Source organism: Hyperolius riggenbachi, chromosome 4 (assembly GCF_040937935.1).
Source record: "Hyperolius riggenbachi isolate aHypRig1 chromosome 4, aHypRig1.pri, whole genome shotgun sequence".
Lineage (NCBI taxonomy): Eukaryota > Metazoa > Chordata > Amphibia > Anura > Hyperoliidae > Hyperolius > Hyperolius riggenbachi.
Window position 1 is genome coordinate 394,200,400 of NC_090649.1, and position 27,805 is coordinate 394,228,204.

The 27,805-nt window shown below is 41.3% G+C and overlaps 1 protein-coding gene across 1 annotated transcript in view; it reads right to left on the reverse strand.

Annotated features, from left to right (window-relative positions):
* SLC24A3 (solute carrier family 24 member 3) overlaps window positions 1-27,805 on the reverse strand; it is a 513,374-nt gene that overhangs the window by 159,960 nt on the left and 325,609 nt on the right. Inside the window, exon 4 of the mRNA XM_068232219.1 lies at window positions 585-659. Within this exon, the coding sequence (XP_068088320.1) occupies window positions 585-659 (75 nt within the window). The remainder of the gene's footprint in view (window positions 1-584; window positions 660-27,805) is intronic.

The window sequence follows — 27,805 nt, forward strand, 5'->3', positions numbered from 1 at the left end:
AATGGCAAGTACTCAGTTCAAGGAGATGAACTAATCTAAAGCCTGTCAGATTTTCACTACTGGTATTTACGCAACTGATGTTGTGTGCATTGTGATAACACCTAAGTAATGCATGCGTTTCTGGTGTATTGCACATTACCTACTTGTTGTGTACCCACAGTAATGCTAGGTACACACAATGCAATTTTCTAACAGATTTACTGTCAGATTGATTATTTCCAACATGTCTGATCTGATTCACAATCGATTTTCTGTTCACTTCTATGAAAAATCGTTTGAAAAATTGATTGGAATTCAGATCAGACCTGTTGGAAATAATTGATCTGACACATAATCTGTCAGATAATTGCATTGAGTGTACCTATCATATACAAAATATGAGCCTTTGTTACCAACTAGTGCGTGTTAAACTTTGATAGAACAATTACTTCTAATGACACAGTTGGAAGAATGTTTCACAAGAGACCTTCTCATGTAGCCTGCACCTTTGCTACTCCTCATCTTTTTCAAAGACGTACTTAAAATGTCTAAAAAAATGTCTCTCCTATGATAAACAACTCACAACAGTCAAAGGTCATACTTGCCTCACAAATCTTCTCCAAGGACGGGACAAAGAAGTCATCACAGACTATAGCGAGAGCGTAGAACATGTACATTGCCTGCATGAATAAGAAGAAGACATCATTCAGTCATAACAAGATGTGTAATAGGTAAGCTGTAAATTTTAATGGCTACACAATTTACTACAATGTTTTAATTAAGAATCTAGGTGGAGGAGGGGATTGAGCCCTGCCTAGGAGAGATATAAATGTATGTATACAAATGATGCATCTTACATCATTGGCACTTTCTATCGCATAACTGTGACATCATGAAAAATTCAATGTTGTAACTAAGATAAAACATCACAATGCGTTCAATTACAGAATTGACCAAAAAGATAGATTGTATTCTTAAGGCAGCCATACATCTAGTGATGATGGGCAGATTTGACCAAGAGACAAATCACTCTCTAATCAAATCTGATTAAAAAGAGGTCTGTCGGCTGCCCGTACACAGCAGGCCGATTCCCGATCAATTTCCTGCTTTACGGTAGCCACAGACCATACAATGTTTTTAAATGTATTATCAATCCAAGTATCACAATCAATTTTTCTGATTGATTGTAACATCTGAAAAATCTGGCCAATGTATCACACACGTGTTCACTTTTTTTCAATTTTTAAAAACTCAGAAAAAATTGCATGGGTCTATGCATTAAGAAATTGGCAATCTACCCTACACCATTCAATTTTCCTATAAATTGATCAGAAAAATTTACCACCCCTGATCAGATTTCTTGAGAAAATAAAAAAAGTTGAAATTTTTTGTACAACCAATTGTTTTTATTGATTTGCCGTAAAATCGGATACTTTTATTGTATTGTGTGTGGCCACCATACACATTAGCCAAGTTTGCAACAGTATATCTATGCCCTATGCCCTGCTATGTCCTATGTCCCATTCCAGGGACGTAGATACTCGTCTTCTATTCCCTACACTGGCATCAATGAGATGCCATGGCTGTTGATAAAAAGAAAGTAACACATACTCGCGTTACTTCCTGTTAGCATACAAACAGTACTCACTAACAGGAAAAATACATACATACACCATTCAAATTAACCACCTACCTCCCCCACTCCTCCATAGTTACCAAAATAAAAGGTGTGTGTATGTATATATATATATATATATATATATATATATATATATATCAACAATAACAATAACAATAATATTTATATAGCGCTTTTCTCCCTGGGGACTCAAAGCGCTGTGACCCTGCATTATGCAGTCTCAAAGGCTCGGGAAAAGAGGTGAGTTTTTAGCCTTTTTTTAAAGCTGTCCAGAGAAGGAGCCTCTCGTACTGATTGTGGACATACATATACACACACAAAAATGAAAATGACATTTAAAAAAAAATAGATAGTTACCTTAGGCACTAAACGTTTTAATATGTATGTCATGAGGGTATATTACTGTTATCTTTGCAAATATGTGCTTGTAATTAGTGACGGACACAAAACAGAAAAAGTACACCTTTATTTCTAAATAAAATATTGTCGCTATAAATTATACTAGGGAAATGTTTTAAATGTTGTAATAACTGGGACAAATGGGCAACTAAAATAGGTGGGTTTTAATTACAGTAGCATGTTTTATTTTAAAAAACTATAATGGCCGAAAAATAAGAAATAATAAATTTACTCCACTTTTTTTCTTTTTATTTCTGGTAAAATGCATTTAGAATAAAATAATTCTTAGCATACTGTAGCACCCAAAGAAAGCCTAATAAGTGGCGAAAAAAAAAAGGTAAAGACAATTTTGTTGTGATTAGTAGTGATAAAGTTATTGGCGAATGAAATGGAGAAGCACTGAAAAGTAAAAATTGCTCGGGTCCTAAAGGGAAAAAACCACTCAGTGATGAAGAGGTTAAGTGTCGTAGCAAATAGCAGGACAATTGCCTCAATTCACTAAGCTTATGTCCTGTCTTTAAAGGCCCATACACACATCAGATTTTTTTAAACGACGGGTCGTTTGGACGTCCTGTCGTTCAGTCGTCCGGACGTCAAATCGGGCGTGTGTACAGTCCGTTGTTCAGCTGATAAGACTGGTTTTGAGCGATACGCCTGTACACACGCCCGATTTGACATCCGGACGACCGAACGAAGCGACGTCCAAACGACCCGTCGTTTAAAAAAATCAGTGGGCAACATTTCACCAAAAAACAAACGCAGTGGGCAACATTTCACCAGAAAAAAATGCAGTGGGCAACATTTCAGCAGAAAACAAATGCAGTGGGCAACATTTCAGCACAAAATAATCGCAGTGGGCAACATTTCAGCAGAAAACAAACGCAGTAGGCAGCATTTCACCAGAAAACAAAGGCAGTGGGCAACATTTCAGCAGAAAATAAATGCAATGTGGGCAACATTTCAGCAGAAAACAAATGCAGTGGGCAACATTTCACCAGAAAACAAAAGCAGTGGGCAACATTTCACCTGCAAAAAAAGGAACTTACTCACCTGACAGAAGTCTCCTCTCTCGGCCGGCTTCTGGCGCAAAGCTCCCCTAGACCATTTTGCTCCTGCATATCTCCTGCACTGAATGGAATAGCAGGGCTACGGGAAGAGGGTGCCCAAAGCCCTGTACTGCAGACACAAATAGTCTCCAGTACAGGGCTTCGGACACCATCTTCCCGTAGCCCTGCTCTGCCTGCTGGAGGACTATGCAAGCTGAAGCGGGGCTGCGGGCTATGAACTGGAGCGGCGTCTAGTAGACGCCGCGGCCAGTTCATGCAATGAACAGGACATAGCGCAGCAGCGATGGCGTGCCAGCAGATTTGGCTATGCGTGCCGGGTCTGGCACGTGTGCCATAGGTTCGCCAACACTGGACTATAGAGTTGCATTGGATCTAATGGTCCAGTAATGCATTTAAGGTGGCCATACACTGGTCAATTTGCCATCAGATCGACCAACAGACAGATCCCTCTCTGATCAAATCTGATCAGAGAGGGATCGTATGGCTGCCTTTACTGCAAACAGATTGTGAATCGATTTCAGCAGGAAATCGATCATTCGGTCAGCGTTTGCGCAATGATTTCACAGCAGATTTGATCACAGTGATCGAATCTGCTGTATATCGGCGGGAAAATCGTTAGGTGTATGGGCCCCTTTAGATTGATTCTATTGGATATCTGTTACTAGTGTGTGGCACACATCAGATAGATTCCTGTCAGATGCGACTTGACAGGCATCTGACAGAAATCTATCTGATGGTCGAATCTGCTGTATGGCCATCTTAATTTCACCAGAATCAATACTTCTGCATGAAAAACACAATTGCAAGCCCCCCCCCCCCCCCCCCCCAAAAAAAAAAAAAAAAACTGCTGAAAAAACCTACTAAAAATTCTCCTGACTGTGTCACAATTATTGGGGTTGGGGGCGGGCACTGATTTATATACATTCTAATCAATGTAGAATTCATTTTTTAATAATTTCTCTTACAAACAGAGTTTAAGCCTGCTTTAAGGAAACATTGTATTTATTTGTTAAAGCCAATGGGAACCGCTTGAAAAAAACAAAAGGCAGACACTTACCTAGGGAGAGGCAAGTCTCTGGTTCCTGTAGCACCTCTCCCGGTGCTCTGGTTCAGGCCGCAACTTCTCCGTTCAAATTCCCTGACGTGGGGGACTTCAGAAGTCTTCGGGAGCCGAGTCCTCCCGAAGACAGACAGCTCCATACTGTGCACACGCAGAGAGAGGGCGCTCGTGCGTACGCATTATGGAGGTAATTCATCTTTTGTTTTTTCAAGCAGTTCCCATTGACTTTAAGTCTTATAGACCCTTATTCAAGTCACTCTTTCTTCTATGTATTCTCCTGGATAAAACTCAACTCTACTTTTTGGTACTTTTTGAATTGCATGGAGCTGAAAAACTATTTTAAGCAGCAGATGGGAGTTCCTGTTAATGCTGCTGAACAAACAGTTACTGGTGTTCTGCAGCCACGTGACAAGTGGTGCAAGGAAAGCAGAGGTTAAAACCTGACAGATGACACGACACAGAAAAAAATACCTAATACCTTGCCTGGCCAATAAACACAGTAGCTTTTACTTTAAGGATGAACCTTGTTTTACTTGTAGTATTTGCCTATGCCATTTTACAGTTTACACCACCCTGACTACACTGCACAGCCAGGAAAGTGACACAACAACAGTATTTTTTATAAGGTTTGCAGCTTCTAGTGTCATTCTGCTTGTTTAGTTTCCTTGTTATGTTTTGCTATTGTTGGTAATGCTGAAGATATTATGTCAAGGTTGTATTTACAAATCTAACCTCTGCAATCCCCTTGCAAAAAGCGGACTTACCCTTTAATTTGCTACTTGCAGATTAGTTTAAATGAACAGTTTTTTTCAGCACCAAAAGTAACTTAGTTTCATACTGTATTAGTAAATGGGAATTACATACTTAAGTATCAAATAGATGCCCCTAAGTTCATTTTAGTTACAGTTGAAAGCTGTACAATAAAAAAAAAAAATCTTCTTTTCGGTATCTTATACTGTGAAAATAATCGATTGTCCTTGCATGAAAGCTTTCCGGCAGCTTTTATACTTTGAGACTTTTATGATTATAGAGTTTCCAGAAGATACGATTTATACTTTAGTGGCGTGGCATTGTGTGTGTGTGGAAAGGATAGATTCGGCCTGCGCTGGCTACTGTTTAATGTCCCTGTGTCCTTAGATGTCATGAAAATGATCAGAGTAAAGGAATGCACAATGAAAATCGCCCATCTCTGATGATCCAATGCCGCCGTTCTGCCTTCTTTTTTGTTGTTGTCTTTTTATAGTTCAGTATGCTGCTGGGACCTTTGTGCTCTCTCTAACCCACCACCGATGGAGAAAAAGGGACAGATCACCCGTGGATGCACTTGTCACCTCCGTGCTCTGTATTCCTTGCCTCTGGGAAGACTGTAAAGTCAAGATTATATTACACTGTGAATGGAATGGATTTTTTCCTCTCTATTGCTCAACTGACCCAGCTACGGCATGGATGATAACTCTAAATTGTAATGCTTCTGGCCATAGAAGGACTTAAGGCCGGGGTGCATCTGTCAGTTTACAAAATATATACGGAGGATAAAAGAAGTAGAAAGAAGACCAAACTAACATATCACAAGCAAAGTAAAATCCATACAGAGACAAAAACAAACACACAAGTAAATGCCTCAAACACACTCATTCTTCTACAAGCTGCACATCCCATGCAAAATATCACAGCTGATCACTGCCCAATTTTACTGCTTAGAACCAGGTCGGGAAAACCATCTGATGATGTAAACCCATCCAATCTCCTACCCGGCGCTGCTACCAGGAAAAAGCAAAAACCTAGGTTGAAAACCTTGGATTTCCCAAGTCTATGCATTACTGTGAACCTAGCCTTAGATTTGGGAAGTTGAATAAACATTTTTGGTTGTAGTATTGCCTGTCGGATCACTTGAATTTTCTTTTTTCTTTTACAATGTCCAAGATGTCTGTATGGATGACACATGAGTGACTGTATTTCTCCAGTTTAAATTGAATGCTTCTAATTTTTTTTCTTTATTTTTCATTAGGATTACTACTAAAAAGAGACTTTTTGAAAGCATTATATATATACATATATATATATATATATATATATATATATAACCGTCATTTTTTCTCCATAAGAAGCCCCCTTTCCACCACAAACGTGTGCTGGGAGTCGCTGCATCTTATGGACTGAATAGAACATTATTCGGGTAGCCCCCCATGCTGTCTCTCACATACATGGCATCGAGTTGGGGGGGGGGGGGGGAGCCACCAACAACGATGAAGATAGAAGGACACGGAGTGGAATAAGCACGCCGGTCAGAGAGGTGAGTGCTCTCCACTGACATTAGGCTCTGGAGACCTGGCAGCTGCTTTTGCTCAAGAAGACATGCCTGCACCATGGACACACCAAAAGATAGATCCCTCTCTGTCCAACATCTGGCACTATGGGCACTGGGAAATTATGGCAGCACAAAGGAAGGGGCGTGCCAGCCGGAGAGGCGAGTGAGAGTGAATCACTGCATTAATACACTGCATAGGGCCAGGGGAAAGTGGGGGTGGGTAACAGCATTTACAGGAAGGACAAATCACCAGCTGTAGCCCCCCCCCCCCCCCCCCACATTCAAAATTAGGATCAGGCAGCAATCTTTGACAGATTATGTGCCGAGGAATGTCATAGTGTATGGGAACCTTTACTGAAGAGGTTACTAGAAGGTGTATGAGAGGTTCCAGGATTTTCCACCTTCCAGATGAAATAGAAAATGAGTGTGGAAGCATATGACAGCCTAATATCTTAGTATGTAACTGTGCAAATATCAGAGTTGCAGTCGGTAGTTTTTTATAAAATGAGGAGTTGGATGATTTTTGTATCGACTCCACAGTGCAGCCAGGCAATGTGCATCATTTAAAAGGAAATAAATATGGTAGCCTCCATATCCCTCTCACTTCAGTTGTCCTTTAAGAATTTCCTGAATGAATATAATACAACCCAGTTCCCAGATCCCACTGGTTCATGATGTTTGGTCATATTAGTAAGTTATATTTATGTATTGCTCACCTAGAATCCTTTCATCTGGGTTTTTCTGTACTACTATACTATACTAACTGCTAAATATGCTATTCTCTGTACACCTTACATTCTAACAAATAAGACCTGGTTTATATCTGATGAAAAGTACAATTTGTGACATATTCTTTTATATATACTTACCAATAAATGGAAATGTAAAATCCATGGCTAGGAAAGCACCTTTGGTCTTTCAGTTTAATAATGTACTGTACTCATAGCTATTTTTGCTAGCAAAAGTTCACTAAACTCTTGTAACTGTTCTACTTTTTAAAGACTGCTAGAGAAAAATGTCATACCGCCTGCAGAATTAGGACCACATGCAAGACAGCTTTGGGAACTTGATATTTCTACGTGCTTTCTGGAGCAGAAGTACAAAAACATGTCACTTTAGAACTGATAAAGAAAATTCTCTGAAATTTCCCGACATTGTATTGCATTTGATTGATTAGGATTGGATAATCAGTGATACAGAAACATGGACTGGATTGTTTTTCTTAAATTATCAGCTATTAGGTAACAAGTGTTTGCAGCCTAAACCTGGGTGACACTGTAACAAATGCAGACGACTCGATTTGGGGAAACAGTAATAGTCATGTGGGAATGTTCTGGCCAATGCTCATTACATTGCTCTGCATAAAGAGGTTAATTAATCAGCTGCCAGCTAATGGAACATCAGTAAGTAACTTTCATTTTTTAACACAGCTTCCACTTCTATGTTAGTAGACAGACACCAATGGACTTCTGAAAACACGGCGACGGTCACAACCCATGTGTCCTCAGCATTAGTGAGGGTCAGAAGTGCTCAATTAAAGTGTCATACATCACTCAATATTGCGGCCCGATCGACCTTCTGATTCAGCGCTCGATATTGTGACGCCTGATGTACATGACAGATGGGCTGGTGTCCTTCCAAGTGTAAAAGTCTCAGATTTTTATTGGCTGAAATGATAATCTGTGAATGTCTCAGAAGAAACTCTAGAGCAGTGATGTTGAAGTCCAATCCTCAAGGGACAACATCCTCACACATTTTTTAAACAGCTCTAATTAATTGAGGAGACTGAATCAGGAAAGTTGTGGTTCATAAAATAGAACACATTTCTCCATTTTCAGTAAATCCTAAACACTGGCATGGATATGGCCCTCAAGGACTGGACTTGGACATCTGTGCTCTAGAGCAGAGCTTCCCAACCCCGTCTTCAAGTACCAACAGCAGTGCATGTTTTGTAGAAATCCACAGAGGGAGTTAATCAGCTCTGCTGAGACACTAATTATCTCACCTGTGAATGTTTGTGGTTTTCTGCAAAACATGCACTGTTGGTGGTACTTGAGGACAGGGTCGCGAAGCCCTGCTCTAGAGTCTAGAGTATATACAAGTGTCCATGGATTGAGGTGATTGTTAATAGTCCACCATGCTGGATCAATAGCAACTAACATATTTTGTTCATGTGGGAACCACTATTAAAGTGCTGCCTCTTGCTTGGCCTTCCCCCCCTGGCTTGTCCTCATCTGTACAGTGACCACTGCAAAACCATCACCCAAAATGATCAGTAATGTCTGTTTTGCTTCCTTCATATAAAACTGTCTCTGAAGCTGGTTTAGTCAGCTGGGGTTAACAGCCCACTAACAAACCACCCAAATAAAGTACAGATGTTTGATTATGAATGAGATATTACTATCCGGCTAAAAACAATAAACGCGGAATAAGACAAGAGATATATAAATAATCCCCATCCAACAATGCTAATCTAATGTGAAAATGCTAACACACACAGGAATTTAAATATAAAACCATTACATGTTTGAAGAGCCAGCAAAAAGTCTTCCTGTTTATGCCGAGGAGAGAAGACAATTAATTAATCTCTCCAGAATTATCACCAGTATTGAGACGCCGCAAACAAAAGCTACTCAGGGGCGCCTCCTTTCTTATATTCTTGGCCAGCAGCTGCAGCTGGTAACAGATGCCTACATAGTGCCAGCCTTACTGTTTCCATGTCTCCCCGCTCCCCTGTCGATGCTTGACATTTAGGATCGTCTGACAGCGTGTAATCGGTTTTTTTGTCTTACTTTCTTTCTCACTAAGTGGCTGTCATTAATTTTGCCAATCTCAGTTTTTCAATTCTGCTTCCATTTTTTTGTTTCCTGCCAAAATGAAAAATGAACTGGTACCTTGAAATAGCGATTTCACTCGTTATCAGTGTTTAACATACAGTGGATGAAGCGGCCCCCGACCGCGGATAATCATCTGTATGGCCCGCAGTGTGACACTCCAACGAAAATAGCCCACATTTCTATGGAGGGAAAGGAAGCAGTTCTGGATGCAAACATGCTTTACTCTGTTCACCTTTTGATTTTTAGAATGATTTATAAAGTACGATAGTTTTGCCTGCGGCCGTTTTGGACTGTAGGTCAGTGAAATAGTATACTGCTAAACTCATTTTTTGCTGAATGTAGAGGAGCAGCCAGTACCCATTGCTCAAATTAAATCGCATAACCACAATTTACACTGGTGCACAATTTACCAATCGTTCTGTGCGCCCAAATTAACTTCACATGGGACACCCTTTTATTCCCAGCTCTAGAGACTGAGATTAAAGTGGACCTGAACTCTTGCACAGGGAAAACACAGAATAACCCACCCTCTGTGTATTTAGAGAGTTTAGTCTGTCCAATTCCCCTTCACCTGTGGTTAATCACAACTGTAATTTGATCTCTCAGTTGTGTCAGCTCAGGAATCTCAGCAGTCCACAGCAGATCAGCTAATTTGTAAACATAAGATGTTAACTCTATGTCTGCTTCTGTGAAAGCAGGAAGTAGATACACTGCAGATTTCTGATGAAGGCTTCATAGCCAAAAGGTTACTACTTTTCTTCTAAGTTAGCCAATAAATGGTATCATCCTGGTTCAAAACTTCTTGCTATCAGCTGCAACAAATAAAAGTTTTTCTGTAAAGGTTAATATGCGGTTGCTTATCTTTTAGAGCAAGGAGGACGTTTGAGTTCAGGTCCACTTTAAGCCACAAGTGTGAAACACTTGATAGGCAGAATTCCTCCTCCTCCAAATACAGTGAGTTGAGTTGATGCCAAAGAGCTCAATTTTGGTCTCCACTGATCACAACACTTTCACCCAGTACCCTCTGGGTCATTCAGATGCACATTGGCAAACTGCAGCCAGGCCTGTACATGTGCTGTCTAGAGCAGGGAGACATTGCAGGCTCTGCACGATTTGGCATACAGTGTTATCCATTGTTTATTTGGTGACTATGGTCCCAGATGCAATGACAAGTTTCCCCTGTGTAGTTCTGGAATGCTTCATCACTGTTCTAATGATCAATGCAACTTCACATGGTAAAATCTTGCATGGAGCACCAGACAAAGGGGAATGATAATTATTACCGTATTTTCAGAATATAAGATGCACTTTTTCTTCCCCAAAACTGGGGGAAAAAGAGGGTGCTTCCAATATTCCAAAGGTACGGTTTTGGGTCCCAGAATATACTTACCGGATCCTGCCGCCATGCTTCCTGGTTACAGTTCCTCTTCTGTGTGACCCGCAGTGCAGGTGCGCCTGATGTCACGTGCGCTGTAACTAGGAAGTGCCTTTGACGCTGTAACTAGGAAGGGTATCGTCAGAGGAACGCATACACCGAAAGGCTGTAGTCTATATACTGAGACTGCAGCGACGAGGAGCACGGCGGATGGGATGCTAAAGAGTTGCATCCTTGATGAGTGGGAAGCCTCATGATACAGAAGACATGAATCTGGATGATCGGGCAGCCTCGGATTACCGCAGACGGAGGACAAGAGCGCGGCGGCAGGATCAGGTGAGATGCAGCAAGGGTTAGTTAGTGCAGTATAGTTGGTGGGAACAGCAGAGATTAGTTGGTAGTGTCGTTGGTGGGGGGTAGAAGGGGTTAGTTAGTGAAGTGTAGTGTAGTTGGTGGGGGCAGCAGAGGTTAGTTAGTGAAGTGTAGTGTAGTGAAGTGTAGTGTAGTTGGTGGGGGGCAGAAGGGGTTAGTTAATAAAGTGTAGTGTAGCTGGCCAGTGTAGCTTAGATAGAGACACTGTAGAGGGGAGTAGGTCGGTAAGACGCCCCTGCACCAAAGACACACCTAGGTTTAGTTAATTTTTTTTCCTGATTGTTGCCCTCTAAAACTAGGTGCGTCTTATATGTCGGAGCATCTTATATTCCAAAAAATACAGTATGTCTCTTCCATTTGCAAATTATTGTGCCTTCGCATGAAGCTGCTTGGTGATAGTTTTGTAGCCCATTCCAGCATTGTGCAGATCTATACTCTTGTTACTGACATCCTTGGACAGCCCTTTGGTCTTGGGCATGGTGGCTAGTTTGGAATCTGATTGATTGATTGATTGATTGATTGATTGCTTGTGTGGACAGGTGTCTTTTATACAGGTCCTATAAAAAAACTAGAATTAGGAGCAGGTCCTTACACAGGGTGCGCTTAACCTCAGCTCATTACCTGCATACAGTGAAAACACCCGGGAGCCTGAAATCTTGCTGATTAATAAGGGATCAAATACTTATCTCTATCTCATTACAATGCACATCAACCTCTGTCTTTGGGGCACTGGGTTTTTGAGGGTTCTTTTGTTTTTATGTTGTAAATTTCTTAGTCAAAGTATAAACAAGCAAAATCAGAAGGGGATCAAATACTTATTTTTCTCACTGTGTAAGTGTAAACATGTATTTTACATTTTAACATTTTTTTTTGTGATAGTGGTTCTTTAACTGAAATTCCACTTTGAGATAATAGTTGGATTTTGTATAGATAAGTAGTGTGTAATTTCTGTTACCAGCTTAAAGTGATCATGTAAGGACAAAAAATACACAGAGCAGCGACCCAAAATAAGATATTCCTTGGAATCAATACGTCACTGTTTTATGGAGTTGATATGTATCTGCTGGATTCATGTGAGTTTGAAAAAATATGACACGATGAGGACAATTGAAGGGGAAGAAGAAGAGATGTATGTGAGAAGTGATCAGCAGACTATGGAGAAGAGTGACATGATGACAAATATCAAAGCAGAAAAATCATCTAAAGCTATTTGCACAAGTGGAGACAATATTGGTAACAGGTCAGAGGGACACCTTCTAGTATCTCCTCCTTGTAATGTAGAAGATAATGGCGTCACACCGATTCCTCCAGGAGTCCCCACCATTCCCTCTAACCATCAGGAAGCTTCTGGAGAATCACATCCTGCTACCCCAAATATCCCTCTAGGTGTGCACACTGCTGGCAGAGTGAATGAATGGGGTAAGACTCTGGCATTTTCCAGTATGGAAGATACTCTAACAGGTGAAGGCAACAAGAAACATTCATGTCTGGTTTGTAATAAATGTTTTACATCTTTTGTGGAACTTGTTACGCACCGAAGAAGTCACAAAGGTCTGCAGCCTTTTTCATATTCAGAGTGTGGGAACATTTTTCATTATAATTCATACCTTCAAAATCACCAAAGAACACACACAGTAGAGTGTCCTTCTTCATGTTCAGAGTGTGGGAAAATTTCAGTAATCACTCAAACCTTAAGTTGCACCAGAGAACACACACAGGAGAGCATTGTTATTCATATTCAGACTGTGGGAAAATTTCCTCTAATTCACTCCTTCAAAGCCACCAGAGAACACACATCGGAGAGCATCCATATTCATGTTCAGAGTGTGGGAAAAAGTTTACTGAGCATATAAGCTTTCGGTAACACAAAGAAATCCCACAGGAGAACGTTCTTATTCATGTTCAGCACGTGGGAAAAAGTTTACTGATTACGCAAGCCTTCATAAGCACCAGAGAATACACACAGGAGAGCGTCCTTATTATGTTCAGAGTGTGGGAAAAAGTTTACTCAACCCTCGCACCTTCAAAATCACCTGAGAATTCACACAGAAGAGTGTCCTTATTCAGGCTCAGAGTGTGGGAAACCATTTACAGACCCTTCAAGCCTTCGATAATACAAGAGAACTAAAACAGGAGAGCACCCTTAATCATGGTATGAGTGTGGAAAAACATTCACTGATGATCGATCATTTAAGCTTTATCATTTTTCATGCTCAAAGTGTGGGAAAAAAACCCTTCTTATTCATACCTTTACAGACCCCAGAGAATACACAGTAGAGCTTCCTTTTTTGTGTTCAGAGTGTGGGAAATGTTTTGTCAAGAAGAGGAGTCTAGCTGCAGATTGTTAAAAGAAAACCTACTGACCGACATACGGATGAATTTTTCACCATATAAAGGACCACGATAGTGAATTTTGTAATAAGTTGAGCTCCCCCCACAGGAAGATGTCTCATAGCAGGCCTATAAAAGCATCCTTTTATATGTTTTACTGATGTGCCTCCAGTGCCTCTCACATGCTATTGAATAGCTAGATAGACTGAGCTGCCTCTTCTCTGCTTCACTGCAGGTCATCTTTGGTTATCTACGTCTTCATCACAGGCTCCCTCCAGACTGGCTATGTTTTTGACAGGTGCACTTCAGCTCACAGTCCATAGGTATCTGGAGAAGTTCTGACACATGGAACAAGAGGGGGAACACTGCAAAACAATTTACTGCTGACCATTCAATAGACACTTGGACAACATCCATTCCACTTCACAATGCACCCTCTGACTCTCAAATAGTTACCCTACTATTGCAGATTTCGCATACTTCACTCTACTCTTGACCCAGTCAAAGACAGTGCAGTCACAGAATCATTATCTTAAGGGGCCCATACACCTAATGATTTTCCCGCCGATATACAGCAGATTCGATCACTGTGATCGAATCTGCTGTGAAATCGTTTGCGCAAACGCAAACGATTTATTTCCATCCAAAATCAATCATTCCCGTCGAGCCGTCCGTGCGGAAGAGTTTGCTCGATCGCCGGCGGGTCGGGAGTTCGTCGATAGCGGCGTTCGAATGCCTGACGACCGACGCAATACAGTGGCAATACATTACCTGCTCCGGCCGACGCGAGTCACCATTGTCTCTTCTCCGCTGGGTTCCGGATTCCGGCTGGCTACTTCATGTCCCGGCAGGAAGTTTAAACAGTAGAGCGCCCTCTACTGTTTAAACTTCCCCGGATAGAAAGACGTGAAGCCAGCCGGTCCAGATCCCAGCGGAGAAGAAGACAGCGGGAACTCGCGCCGGCCTTTAAAAAAATCTCCATATTAGTGTTTAAAAGGACACCAAGTGAGAAGGATGTGGTGGCTGCCATATTTATTTTCTTTTAAACAACCAGTTGTCTGGTGTCCCGCTGATCATTCTGGCTTCAATGGTGTCTGAATCACACACCTGAAACAAACATGTGGCAACTCCATTCAGGCTTTAGTCAGAACCCTTGATCAGCATGCTTGTTCATGGGCTATGGCTAAAAGTATTAGAGGCAGATCAGCAGGACAGGCAATCTGCATTGTTTAAAAAGAAATATATATGTCAGCCTCCATATCCCTCTCACTTCAGGTGTGCTTTAAGAAACCCATTTTTTGGTGTTCTAACTGGCAGTCTGCTAGATCCCAGCTTTATAAACTATTTCAAAAGAACCAGAATCTGTCTGCAGTTCTATCCCACCAGACATCAGTGAAGGCAAATGACTAATAATGATATATGAGAACATCTGTATATAATAAGATAAAGGCAGCTAAAAAGAGCTTACATCATTAACTGAGTTATAATTAGCTGAGCTTTGAAAGACACAAATGGCAAATAAATGCATCTGTGATTTCTTTAAGGGCACCTTGCAAATAAAAACCTGTGATTGATTTGTTTGTCAAAATACTGCTGAGGAGAGCACAGGAGATCATATAATGGCTTATGCAGAAATAGATTTGCTATATTTAGGTCACTTTCAAAGAAGGTTAGAGAATTCTGAGGCATTACTGATACAAAAGCTCTGTCTCCTGCTGCCAATTCAGCAGAGCCTTGCTTCTCTGTGCCCAGTATCTCAGCTACGCTATGAAGACCAGACACCCGGGGCTGATACATTATTAATAAAACTTATATATATTCCTTAGTATTCATGACGGGTGGCTTGGATGAGCTATTTAGGAATGTTTGGGGTGATAAAGCATCAAACCGATAAAAATGTGCCTGTCGTTAATCTACAAATGCATAGGGCCACTAAAGGACCACTACTGCGAAAAACTGTACATTTTAAAATGCTTGCAAACACATACAAATAAGAAGTATGTTTCTTCCAGAGTAAAATGAGGTATACATTACTTTTCTCTTATGCTGCGGTCACTTACAGTAGTCAATAGAAATCTGATGGAACTGACAGGTTTTTGACTAGTCCATTTCTTCATGGGGGGATGCTCAGCATTTTATTCATTCTTTACAAAAGCTCTCCCTGAAAAGAATCTATAAAAAGATTCTGGCTAGCCTTGTTACGTGTTTGCATGCTATTCTGGCAATTGGACTGAGCAACTGCAGCTCACCAAGTATGTTTGAAAATAAAGAAAACCCTGCAAATATCCCATGAGGAGATGGGTTAGTCCAAAACCTGCCAGTTCTGTCAGATTTCTAATATTTACTGTACGGGACAGCAACATAGGAAAAAAGTAATTTTGTAATTTACACATTTTTTTTACACATTTTACCCTGGGAGAAACTTACCTTTATTCATGTGTTTTCATGTATTTTACATTTGAACATTTGTTCAAGATAGTGATCCTTAAAGGGGAACTTCAGCCTAAACAAACATACTGTCATCAAGTTACATTAGTTATGTTAATTAGAATAGATAGGTAATATAATCTCTTACCCACCCTGTTTTAAAAGAACAGGCAAATGTTTGTGATTCATGGGGGTTGCCATCTTTGTCATGGGGGCAGCCATCTTTTTGGTTGAAAGGAGGTGACAAGGAGCAGGAGACACCGTTCCAACTGTCCTGTGTCCTGATCACCCCTCCCAGCTGCACACACTAGGCTTCAAATGTCAAATTCAAAGTGTAAAAAAAAAAAAAATTGCACCAAAGCAGCAGAACGAGAACAACAAAATCAGAAATCCCATCATGCTTTGCACAGCATCAGGGGAAAAAAGCCCGGGCAGTTTTCTTCTGTGCAGCTAAAAATGAGGCTTGTGTAAGAGAAACAAAGTTCTGATGCTGTGAAACTGTTAAAGAAACACCAAGCCTTTTCAGTGCTGCTGAGTCGATTTTTAGTCCGGAGGTTCACTTTAAGTCAATTAAAAAAAAAGTGGTGACAGGGAGTGAAACTTTACCGTACCTAATTCATCCCATTATGTTGTAGAAACTCCCTTTCTAGATTCAATTTCTCATCGATACTCCTATTGTATGTATAGTGCTGCCATCTTCCGCAATATTAACAATGCTATAGGTTAGATACACGAGTTAGTGTATCTTATTCTTTGCAGTTAAAAGAAACACTCAAAATATACATCAACAATGCATACGGATAAGAACAAAAAAGATTCCTTCTCTAGCAAGAAAATCTCATCAAAAAGCTAAACAACATTTGAAGTATACCTGACCTGAGGCAAAACTACTGTATTTTTTGGACTATAAGACTCACTTTTTCTCCCCCAAAAGTGGAGAAAAAAAATCACTGCATCTTATAGTCCAAATGCAGGGAGTTCCTGACTTGTAAACGCCTGCCAATACGAACCTCCAACCCACCACAATGTCAGTGACTCCCTGTACTGTGCCCATGCAGAGGAGGACACAGGGGGACAAATGGAGGGCGCAGGGGGGACACAAAGGGGCATAGAGGAGGACGCAAGGAGGACAGAGGCAGTCAAATTGAGGACACAGGAAGACACAAGAAGGGCATTAAGGGGGCATAATCCACAAGATGTCCCTTCGCCATGGATGCACCAGGTTTAGTATATTTTTCCCCTGGTTTTTGTCCTATAAGCCTAGGTGTGTCTTATGGTCAGGAGCATCTTATAGTCCGAAAAATACGGTATCTTAGGTAAGCACAGAAGTAGAACCGATATATTTTGGACTAGTCCATCTATTTATGGGAGACAGTTCAGGCAATGTTTTTGAAAACAAAACAAACCCATGAGAATCCCCCATGAGGGGATGGACTCGTTCAAAACATGTCAGTTCTGTCAGATTTTAACTTCTTACTTTTTTCGCTTGAGTGGTCCTTTGAAAACAATCTTTTTATTCGATCTGAATACATCTGTTTAGTAAAAGTAGCACCATTAACTGGCACCTTTAGATTTCCTGCTGATACAATCACTCTGGATCAAAAACAGGACTCACCTTCTAAAATGAAAAAAAAAAAAAGACTGAAAGATAGATACCTAATATACCTAGTGGCTGGATAGTGTAATGGTTAAGGGCTCTGCCTCTAACACAGGAGATCTGGGATTAAATCTCGGCTCTTCTTGTTCAGTAAGCCAGCACCTATACAGTAAGGAGACTCCCTAACACTGCTACTGCCTACTGAGCAGCCCTAGTCCACCAGGAGAAAAGCACAATATGCATGTTCTGTGTCTTGTTTTGTCTATTCCCTCCTCTTCCGCACCCCATTCACTCTGCTTAAAATACTCTGTTACCTTAGCTATTTTTAAATTATACTTTAAATACAAACTCCATGCTAATAGTATCCTAGCATCCCAACAGGGTGCCATTCACTAAATTACCATGCTACACCTCTATGTATGATATAAACATCCACACAAAGTATAGATGCCAGGCTTATCAGTCTAGCACATACCCTGTGAGTGAACACTTCTTTCACACATGGATCTTCCTGAATCGCAAACAATGACACGATTTGCTTTGAAGGGTATATTTGAAGCATTAGCTACTTGCCTTTCTTTTGCTTTTTCATTTCTTTGCTTTTTTTTTTTTTTTTACATTTTTATGCAGTAGGAAACTATGTATCGGCCAATCGACCAGCTGTGTGATTGACTAAAACATAAGCCAACCAGTGTTACCAGCTCAATCCTGAAAACATTCCATCAGACATTTACAAATTGATTTGGAAAAAGTGATCCTATCTATTACCTTGACTACTCAATCTCACTTAAGGGGCCCATACACTGGTTGATTTCAGCCATCGATCGACAGCCGATTTGACCATTCTGATTGAATGCAGCAAGAAGCATGCTGGTAGCAGATCGATGGCCCATAGAGTTGCATTGGATCAAATAGTGGAAAAATACATTTCCATCAAGTTTCAATAGATTTCATTCTGAAATCTATTGGAAATCTGTTCCTAGTGTGTGGCACACATCAGATTTCTGTCAGATTCCACCTGACAGGCATCTGACAGGAATCTATCTGATGGTCAAATCTGCTGCAAAGTGTATGGCCACCTTAATTTCATCAGAATCAATCAAATTGCTAGTGCAGCACCACTTGATGCAGCCACCACTCAAACAAGCCTGATCAACTGTCAATACATGCCAAACAGTTTACAGATTAAAAGGCTGAAAAACCGGGACATATTTGTTTAGCCTAAACCTAACATCTAATCATTCTTTTCAGAAATAAGTCAGAAGTTTCAATGACTATATTACAGGCACATTCAAGCAAAGTGGCAAAATCTACTAAAAAAAAATGCACCTATGTATGGTGGGCTGTATTGCTACCCTAAAAAAAAGACAGTGGCTTAAAAAGATAGCACAAATGTTTTTTCAGCTACTGATCAGTTGTCCCTTAAAGGACTAGCGCGAAATTTCTAAACAAAAGATTCTGGAAAGAATGCTAGTGAAAGGGATAGTAAAGGGTTAAGAATTGGTTAAAAATAATTCACCCTGCTGTTTACTCATTCACAACAGTGTGAATGTGAGAGCTCTTTACCAACGTACAGTTCCTATCTGCCTGGCTAAGATCACAGGAGGAGACAGTTTTGCTGCTAGCTGAAATGCTGTTAGCGGCCTACAGTACAGTCTAATAATCTCAGCCAGGCAGATAGGAGCTGTCTGTCGTAAAGAGCTCTCACATTCATGTTGCCGTGAACGTGTAAACAGCAGGGTGATTTATTTTGTGATTTATTTTCTTACTAATTCTGAACCCTTCACTATCCCTTCTACTAGCATTCTTTCCAGAATAAAGCTTTTCAACTTTTTTTTTTTTAGAAATTTCACGATAGTGGTCCTTTAACAAAACTCCTACTGTTCTATGCATTCGCCAATGGGAACGAGGCAGGGCTACTCCGCGCACACAGCGCACCAAGTAGCACCTGAGTTCAGTGAGGCTATAGCAGCAATGCCATAGTCCGCACCCTGCATACAGGTAATTTGTGAATCCAGTGATTGCCGAACCCCAAATTACTTCTCCCTCTGAGTTGCTATGACTTGGAGGATTATTAGTAGTTAGCGGTGCCCAGAAGTTGTGTGGCAGCAGAGTGAGACGTCATTTGTCTCATCCTGCGGCAAAATGACGGGTGCCCACAACAAATGTGCGCCAATGGGATTTCTTCCAGCGCAAGAATATCAAAAGTTTGTGCATTACACATAAGCAATCTTTCCATTATCATTTTTTTTCACCTGGATTGCTGGCTTTACACTTTGTCTTCCAGCGCAACATCAAATGCCACTTGTTTAGACCAAATAGAAGTTTGAACTGTTCGAAGTCCACCTCCTAGTCCCTAATTGTGAATAGAGCGCTAACCTGTTAACATCCTCTGTGCTGCTGAGACAAAAAAACTCTTTGTGGCCAGCACTGCAATACGGCAGCTCTGCAAATTATCATTAATTCTTGTCCAGCTGTTCCCTACTCATTTTGTAATAAAGCATTTATCCTTCCCACACCTTCCCCATATCTTTATAGACAAAGAGGTACGCATACATTTTACAAGGTAGTAGTTCTGGACACAAACAGTTAATCTCTCTTAGCAATGGGAGGAAGTGTGCAGAGTCAGATGATTTGCTTTGTGCTGGGGGAGGAACTTCTAACTTTCCCAGTGATTAATCCTACCTGATGCCACAAAGGTAATTTCACCATATTTCTGTACAACAAATACAGATGTGCAATGCCCATTAGTGCAAATGTATTATCATATGTGTTAATGGGAAGCTGAACAAGGACTGAACTAAATCTGCTTCTATGCATTCCTGTATGATATATATATATCCAGCAGTTAGAAACCAAACATTCCCTAATGCAACCCTGCAAAGAAATAATGAAGTAATGTTATGACAGGCCTGGAAGGTGATTTACTGGACCTTATGTAATGAAACCACATTTACTTCACACATTTGTAGTACCTGGAAGTTCCATTAGAATGCTTTGATCATCTGTCGTGCTCACCCATCTGATGCTCCTAGTGCGTTATTGTAAAACACCCGGCTGACAAATGATTACACTTGTCTGTCTGAAGCTCACGTTATGTACATTTGTGCAATCCACGAATGCCCAGTGTTCTGTGCGTGTGATCAGTTCCCAGCAAGAGACACCATTGATCAGGAATAATCTATCCAGTGACCCGTAAATCACAGTTCTACAAATGTGCAAGCTTCTGATTGCTGCCTCGCCACTATATGAGCTCTCATGTGATAATAAAGACGCAGGCTGCCAGCCCCAACATTTCTGGTGATCAAGGAAGTAAAATATCATTTAGGCTAGAGTTGTAGGACAAAAGTGTAGCTAGATAAAGTCTAGCTGTCTTGCAACAATCGTTTGGCTTCCTCAGAGCCTGAGGAAGTCAAATGATTGTTGGCGAATCGCAAAAGCGGTGGTGGGGATTGGTGGAGTTAGAGCTGCTCTGGGTGGGATTTTTTTCCCTCTGACACATCACTGTGGTGACCATTTCCCTTCTGGTTGTTTGTATTCACTGGTTTGTTTGCACTCATTATTGTTTCTGACTCTTTACATGGTTGTTACTGAACACACTTCATGCATTTATCTCTTCTTTGCTCTGCTTTCTTTTCTTGTTCTTCTATACCACGTCTCAAACTCGCGGCCCGCGGGCCATTTGCGGCCCTCGATACAATATTTTGTGGCCCTCGCGGGCAAAAGCTTCCTTATAGTTCGCTTCAGTGCTCCCAAGTAATCTGCCGCATCCCTGCCGCTAAATGAGGGCTGCAGAGCCCCCAAATTGCCCGGGGGGCAATACGCCGGCATTTCCTGGAAGGGGCAGAGCTTTCAGCTTCAGCTCTGCCCCTCCTGACGTCAATCGCCGCCTCTCCCTGCCCCTTTCTGTGAAGGAAGAGTGAGAGGGGTGGGCAGAGACGGTGATGCGCCGCAATTGTGAAATTCCTTATGCGGCCCAGCCTCATCCTGACTTTGCCTCCTGCGGCCCCCAGGTAAACTGAGTTTGAGACCCCTGTTCTATACACTGCAATATGTCTATGTATTTTTTCATATGCACTAAGCACTTTGTTGAATCCCCTGGATAACTCAGTTACAGCAATGATATATTTTTTTCCCCACCATTTCTAATTGAGTGGTTTTAACTGGTTTTAATTGTCATGCAGTTGAATAAACTATTTAATATTTAGATTTACTTGACTGGTTTGGTGCTGTGTTTTTGAGGCGTTAGCTTTTTCTTGGGTGAAACTTGTGTGCAGTGGCCAAGAGGTTAATATTACAGAGCATGCAGCCGTTTTGGACTGTTTGGGCCTCATCAGTGAAAGGTAGGGATTAATATGCAGCGCTGCGTAATATGTTGGCGCTTTATAAATACAATAAATAATAATAATATATTTCTATCATAATAATTCAAGAGGTTGAGCCTCAGACAGACTTATAACTCAGATCTGTTATAACCAAACAGAAAAAGTATTAAGGTTTTTTTTTAATTATTTATAAAGGTGTTAAAGTGCACCTGAGCTGAAATAATAAAAATAAATATATGCTCAACTCAATGATCTTTACGCGCTTCAGCCCCATCCAGGCTCCTTATTGCATATGGCCTATCCTCCATGCCCTCTAAGCCCCATTCATAGCTGCAACTGGGATTAGTTGGAGCCTAGTGCATGTGCAGAGCACTGTGCACCCCCCACCCCCATGTATCATGCTCCCGCATGGCTGTGCATAACAGTATTGGTCTACAGCATTCTATGCATGTGCAGTCCACTCTGCCCCCCCCCCCATGTATCATGCTCCCGCATGGCTGTGCATAACAGTATTGGTCTACAGTATCCTGTGCATGTGCAGTCCCCTCTGCCCCCCCATGTATCGTGCTCCCGCATGGCTGTGCATAGCAGCATTGGTGTACAGCATCCTGTGCATATGCAGTCCACTGTGCACCCCCCATGTATCATGCTCCTGCATGGCTGTGCATAACAGTATTGGTCTACAGCATCCTGTGCATGTGCAGTCCACTCTGCACCCCCATGTATCGTGCTCCCGCATGGCTGTGCATAGCAGCATTGGTCTACAGCATCCTGTGCATGTGCAGTCCACTCTGCGCCCCCCCATGTATCATACTCCCGCATGGCTGTGCATAGCAGCATTGGTCTACAGCATCCTGTGCATGTGAAGTTTGGAAAGAATTGCGCATGCCCATGACGTTCCCAGCAATGGTTGCCACACGCAGCCATCCATGATCAGGTACAGAGAGGGTGGCAGATGGACAGCGTATGTGCCCTGGAGATCCAACCGAATATCTGAACGTGGCATACAGCAGCATAATGGAGGGGAGGCCGGATGCAATAAGGAGTCTGGAGGAGTCTGAAGAGCCTATAGATCAGTGATGGCTAACCTTGGCACTCCATCTGTGACAAAACTACAAATCCCATCATGCAATGCCTCATGAGACTTGTAGTTCCACCACAGCTGGAGTGCCAAGGTTAGATATCATTGCTATAGATCATGAAGATAAGTATTTTCAAACACTTTTTTAATGTAAAAAAAAGTCTGGACATTTTGCCTGTGGATGTGATGTACACAAACAAATGGTTGTGTCTCACATAATGCAAGTACACATAATGCAATTTTCCGTCAGATTGGCAGTCAAATCGATTATTTCTGACAGAGCCAATCTGATTCCCAATCATTTTTCTGATCAATTTTGGATAGAAGTGATCGGAAAATCGGTCAGAAAAACGCTTCAGGATCAGTTTAGACCTGTCGGAAATAATTTTGGTTGTAAGCAATACACAGTGATTTTATATAATACTTGTAAAAAGCCTGACACAGTGGATGGTAATCTAATGTATAGAAACTGCTGGCAAACAGCTGTTAGGGGTAAACATTAATAAATGTTAATAATCATTTAATTCTGATCATTTTCATTTATTTTTGTTGGAGATGCAAAATTGCAATTTGCATCTTTAACAAACTTATATGAATTCCATTAAGTTAACTTCATTATGTGCAAAAAAGAAATGCGGACAGATATTCCACAAGGTGCTGATGCCCACTTTGATCTTTAGTATTGCTGCCAAGTTGTGGAGATGACATACATTGTAAATGAGAAGAAAAAAACAAAATTGGCTTTTGGGTGCATGAGAATATCAATAGATCATTTATTAATCACATATCAAAAATTTATAAAATATACAAACGCATAAAAAAAACATTGTGTCACCAGTCCCCATACCTAACTAGGAAGAATATATTGCAAACATTGCAGATTCAATTTAAAGGGGGCTTAGATGCTTTCCTTGCATTGAAAGACATCCATAGCTACAATTACTAGATAATGCTCAAAGATGTTGACCCAGGGATTTTATCTGATTGCCATCTGGAGTCAGGAAGGAATTTTTTCCCTTTTGGGGCTAATAGACCATGCCTTGTAAGGGTTTTTTCGCCTTCCTCTGATCAACAGGGATATGTGAGGGAGTAGGCTGGTGTTGTACTTTGTTCTTTGGTTGAACTCGATGGACGTATGTCTTTTTCCAACCCAGATAACTATATAACTATATAACTCAACTTTAAAACTGGGTATTCCACTTTTCTTGAGAAAATTATCAGTGCTTTTAGTTCAGGTCCATATATTGCAAGAAATTACGACAAACATTACTTGAGCATATCTACTTTGTTTTAATGTGTATATAAAACACAGTCTTTCTGCAATATTTCATTCAGAAACAGGTAGACAGAAGTATCAGAAGTTTCTGCCAGTAAGTGGATTAGTCAAGATGTAAAAATTAGTGGAAAAGCCTCCTTCCCTGTGTAACCCATTACCCCTTCAGTACGGTGGGAGTACATGTGCTGAACTTCAAACAGAGTACAGACAGTACCGGTGCACTGCCAAAGTTACCAAGAACTGTAGTTAAAAGCAAATCTATAGTGAAATTAAAGTCAGATACTTATGCTAAATACACACTTGCGATAACAATCGTTCTAAAGAACCGATAATTAGCCGACGAACGACGGAGGAAGGATTGGAATGCAACGATGGAAAAAGACAACTGTTATACACACATCAAGGATAGTTCTCAAGAAAAGAAACGTTAAAATGAGAAGTATGCGCACACAAACGGATGTTACATGGGGTTACAATGGATTACAATAGATCATAGTTAAGTTTAATACAAACTATAGTTCAAATAGTAAACATTAGCAATAGAAGGATCATTATAAGTGGCGCTAAACAGGAAGTAGTAGAAAAGTGACTTTCTGACGCATGCGTACATTCCCTTGTACCGATCGTTATCGGCAGAGAACTATACACACTTTAGTTTTGTAATGATTGTCATTCAATATGATCCGTCCTGGCGCATTTTTTCCTCTTGCCGATATCGCTCGTTCGTTGTTGTTTTTAATGATCGTTCGGTAAATTTCTTTACTGTTTTCTTTACTGATTGTCAGCAGAGCGATTGTTAAGCTGCTGTTAGGATCGACCATAGTCGTAAGTCTGTACTTAGTATTAACCTATAGAGAGTGAATGCTTTGGATGTCATAGAACCTTCCCATTCCTCTCATTGTGCCCACTTCCAGCGATGTCCCCGGTTCAAATTCAAAAGCTTCAGGAGCACTCATGTCCCCGAGTGCTGCCGAAGACTGGTATGAAAAGCTAGGATTGGGGAAAACAATCCATATTGACCCATCTCAACAGTACTATAGTGTCTAAAATATAACTTTTACTGTTGTCAATTAAAAAGAATAATTAAGCAGGCTACACAAACCATTCCCATCACCCGCAACTTGTATGAGGAGTGGATGTTAGGACTTTTTTGTTGCAAATCATCCTAAGGTTTGGGTCCTTGACTGCATCAATTATCCAGTTAGTCAGAATGGCTAATAGCCGTAGTACCCCCAAACTTGTGAGTGGAAGCGAGGGTGCACATGACAGAGTGTTCACGCAGGCACAGTACAGAGCGGCAGGTGGAGGAAATAATTATTTGACCCCTCATTGAAATGATACTGTTCTGAGACTTTTCATTACTTTGTCATTGGACAAACTTACAAAATCAGTGAGGGGTCAAATAATTATTTCCTCCACTGTATAATTGGAAAGTTAGTTCCTTTGACTTGAATTCTCTGGCAATTTTCAGCAACACAAACTTGTCTTTAAAGGGATACTGTAGGGGGTCGGCGGAAAATGAGCTGAACTTACCCGGGTCTTCTAATGGTCCCCCGCAGACATCCTGTGCCCGCGCAGCCACTCACCGATGCTCCGGGCCCCGCCTCCGGTTCACCTCTGGATTTTCTGACTTTAAAGTCAGAAAACCACTGCGCCTGCGTTGCCGTGTCCTCGATCCCGCTGATGTCATCAAGAGCGCACAGCGCAGGCCCAGTATGGTCTGTGTCTGTGCAGTACACTCCTGGTGACATCAGCGGGAGCGAGGACACGGCAACGCAGGCGCAGTGGTTTTCTGACTTTAAAGTCAGAAATTCCAGAAGTGAACCGGAGGCGGGGCCGGAGCATTGGGGAGTGGCTGCGCCAACACAGGATGTCTGCGGGGGACCATTAGAAGCCCCGGGTAAGTTCAGCTCATTTTCCCCCGACCCCCCTACAGTATCCCTTTAAAGTGAAACCGAAGTGAGAATGATATGGAGGATGCTATATTTGTTTCCTTTTAAATAATAAGAGTTACCTGGCAGCCCTGCTGAACTATTTGGCTGCAATAGTGTCTAAAAGCCACCAGAAACTAGTATGCAGCTAATCTTGTCAGTTCTGACAATATTGTCAGAAACACCTGATCTGCATACACTTGTTCAGGCCTTGTTCATATTATAGGCATTTTTTGTAAAATTTTAAGCGCAGGTGATTTTCAAAATCGCCCTGAAATCGCTTGTGCAATGATTCTACAGCAGAGATTCTAAAGAGAGTTTATATCAGAGCGGTTTGTTTGCAATCCGCTTTGAAAAGCGGTGCTTGGGCCATTTTTGAGGCAATTTGCCTCAATGGAAGGTATAGGAAAAACGCAAAACGCTCACAAAATCACTTTGGCAAGCAAATATACATTGTATTTATTTTTTCCGGATTTTTTTCAGGATCAAAAGACCAAAAGACCAGATCAAAAGCGCTCTGCAAAAACGCTTACAAAAACACCCACAAACACGAGCGAACGCGCAGAAAATAGCTTTATAAAAAAGCAAGAAAAAAAAAAGCCCACCGTGGACAGACACGCGAGCTGAACGCAGTGTGAACAAGGCCTCAGGGTCTATGGCTGAAAATATTAGAGGCAGAGGATCAGAAGGACAGCCAGGCAACTGGTATTGCTTAAAAGAAAATAAACATGGCAGCCTCCATATAACGCTCACCTCGTGTTAACTTTAAATGTCAGGTGCTTCATTTACCTTGAGGGACCGACAGAGTTTGAGAAATGTGGGAAAACGGTCTATGCACTATACTATTATGGGAAATATTGAACAGTAGAGTTATCACAGCCCTGTTGGCAAACAAGGTCTGTATGCCAGAGACGCCCCAGTGTCATATGCCGCTGTGACTCCTAAGAGTTTGTGGGGAACAATTTTGTATTCTTGAATCATGTAAACTTTGGCTGATAACTACCTAAATGCGAGAGGACTCGCCGTGCAGAACTTCCTCCCGCTGCAACGCCGGCGTGGTTCATCTGCAATCAAATACAGCGAGAGTCCGCAGTGACTCACACTTCCTTTGTCCATTGCTTTTTAAATAGATTTCCTGGTGAGAAATCACAACACAGAGTTGTGCAAGCGTTCCCGCGGCGATGATATTTTGGCAAGAAAGGTTTGTTATAATTGATAGCAAACCCCATCAAACCCCGTAGTTATTCCATCAATAAATCCACTCCGTTCGGCTTTCAAATGCAAGAACAAAAATAATGAATAAAACTAAGTACACTAAAAGGCATTTTCAAGCGCTCTTACGCTGTGGGGACACTCCATAGTGACTGTGTGTTCAGATGTGAGCCACAATGTTATTTGAAGCGATTTCTCGGACAAATCATGCACAGAGCGACAAAAGAGCCAAAAATAACAATACAAGTCCATCAGATACATAAAAGAAAATATACACCCTGTGTTTTAACAACTTCAATCTGACTTTAACCTATAAACTTATTCTATGGCCCTTCCAAAATAAGCATGCTTATTTTTTCCTACTATTTATTTAGGTTTGTGACATTCACAGTGTATAAAATAGCTTGGAGAATGGGGAGGGGAGGATATGGGAATATGTTTATGATAGTGGGAAGTGGGGCAGATGACACTATACTTGGGGGACCCCACAGAATGGTAAACCTCCTGCTCTCTCTGTACACTTACCAGAGCCGGGACAAGGTCCTCCGGCACCCAAGGCTGAGACACCAAAAGTGCCCCCCTCCATCCC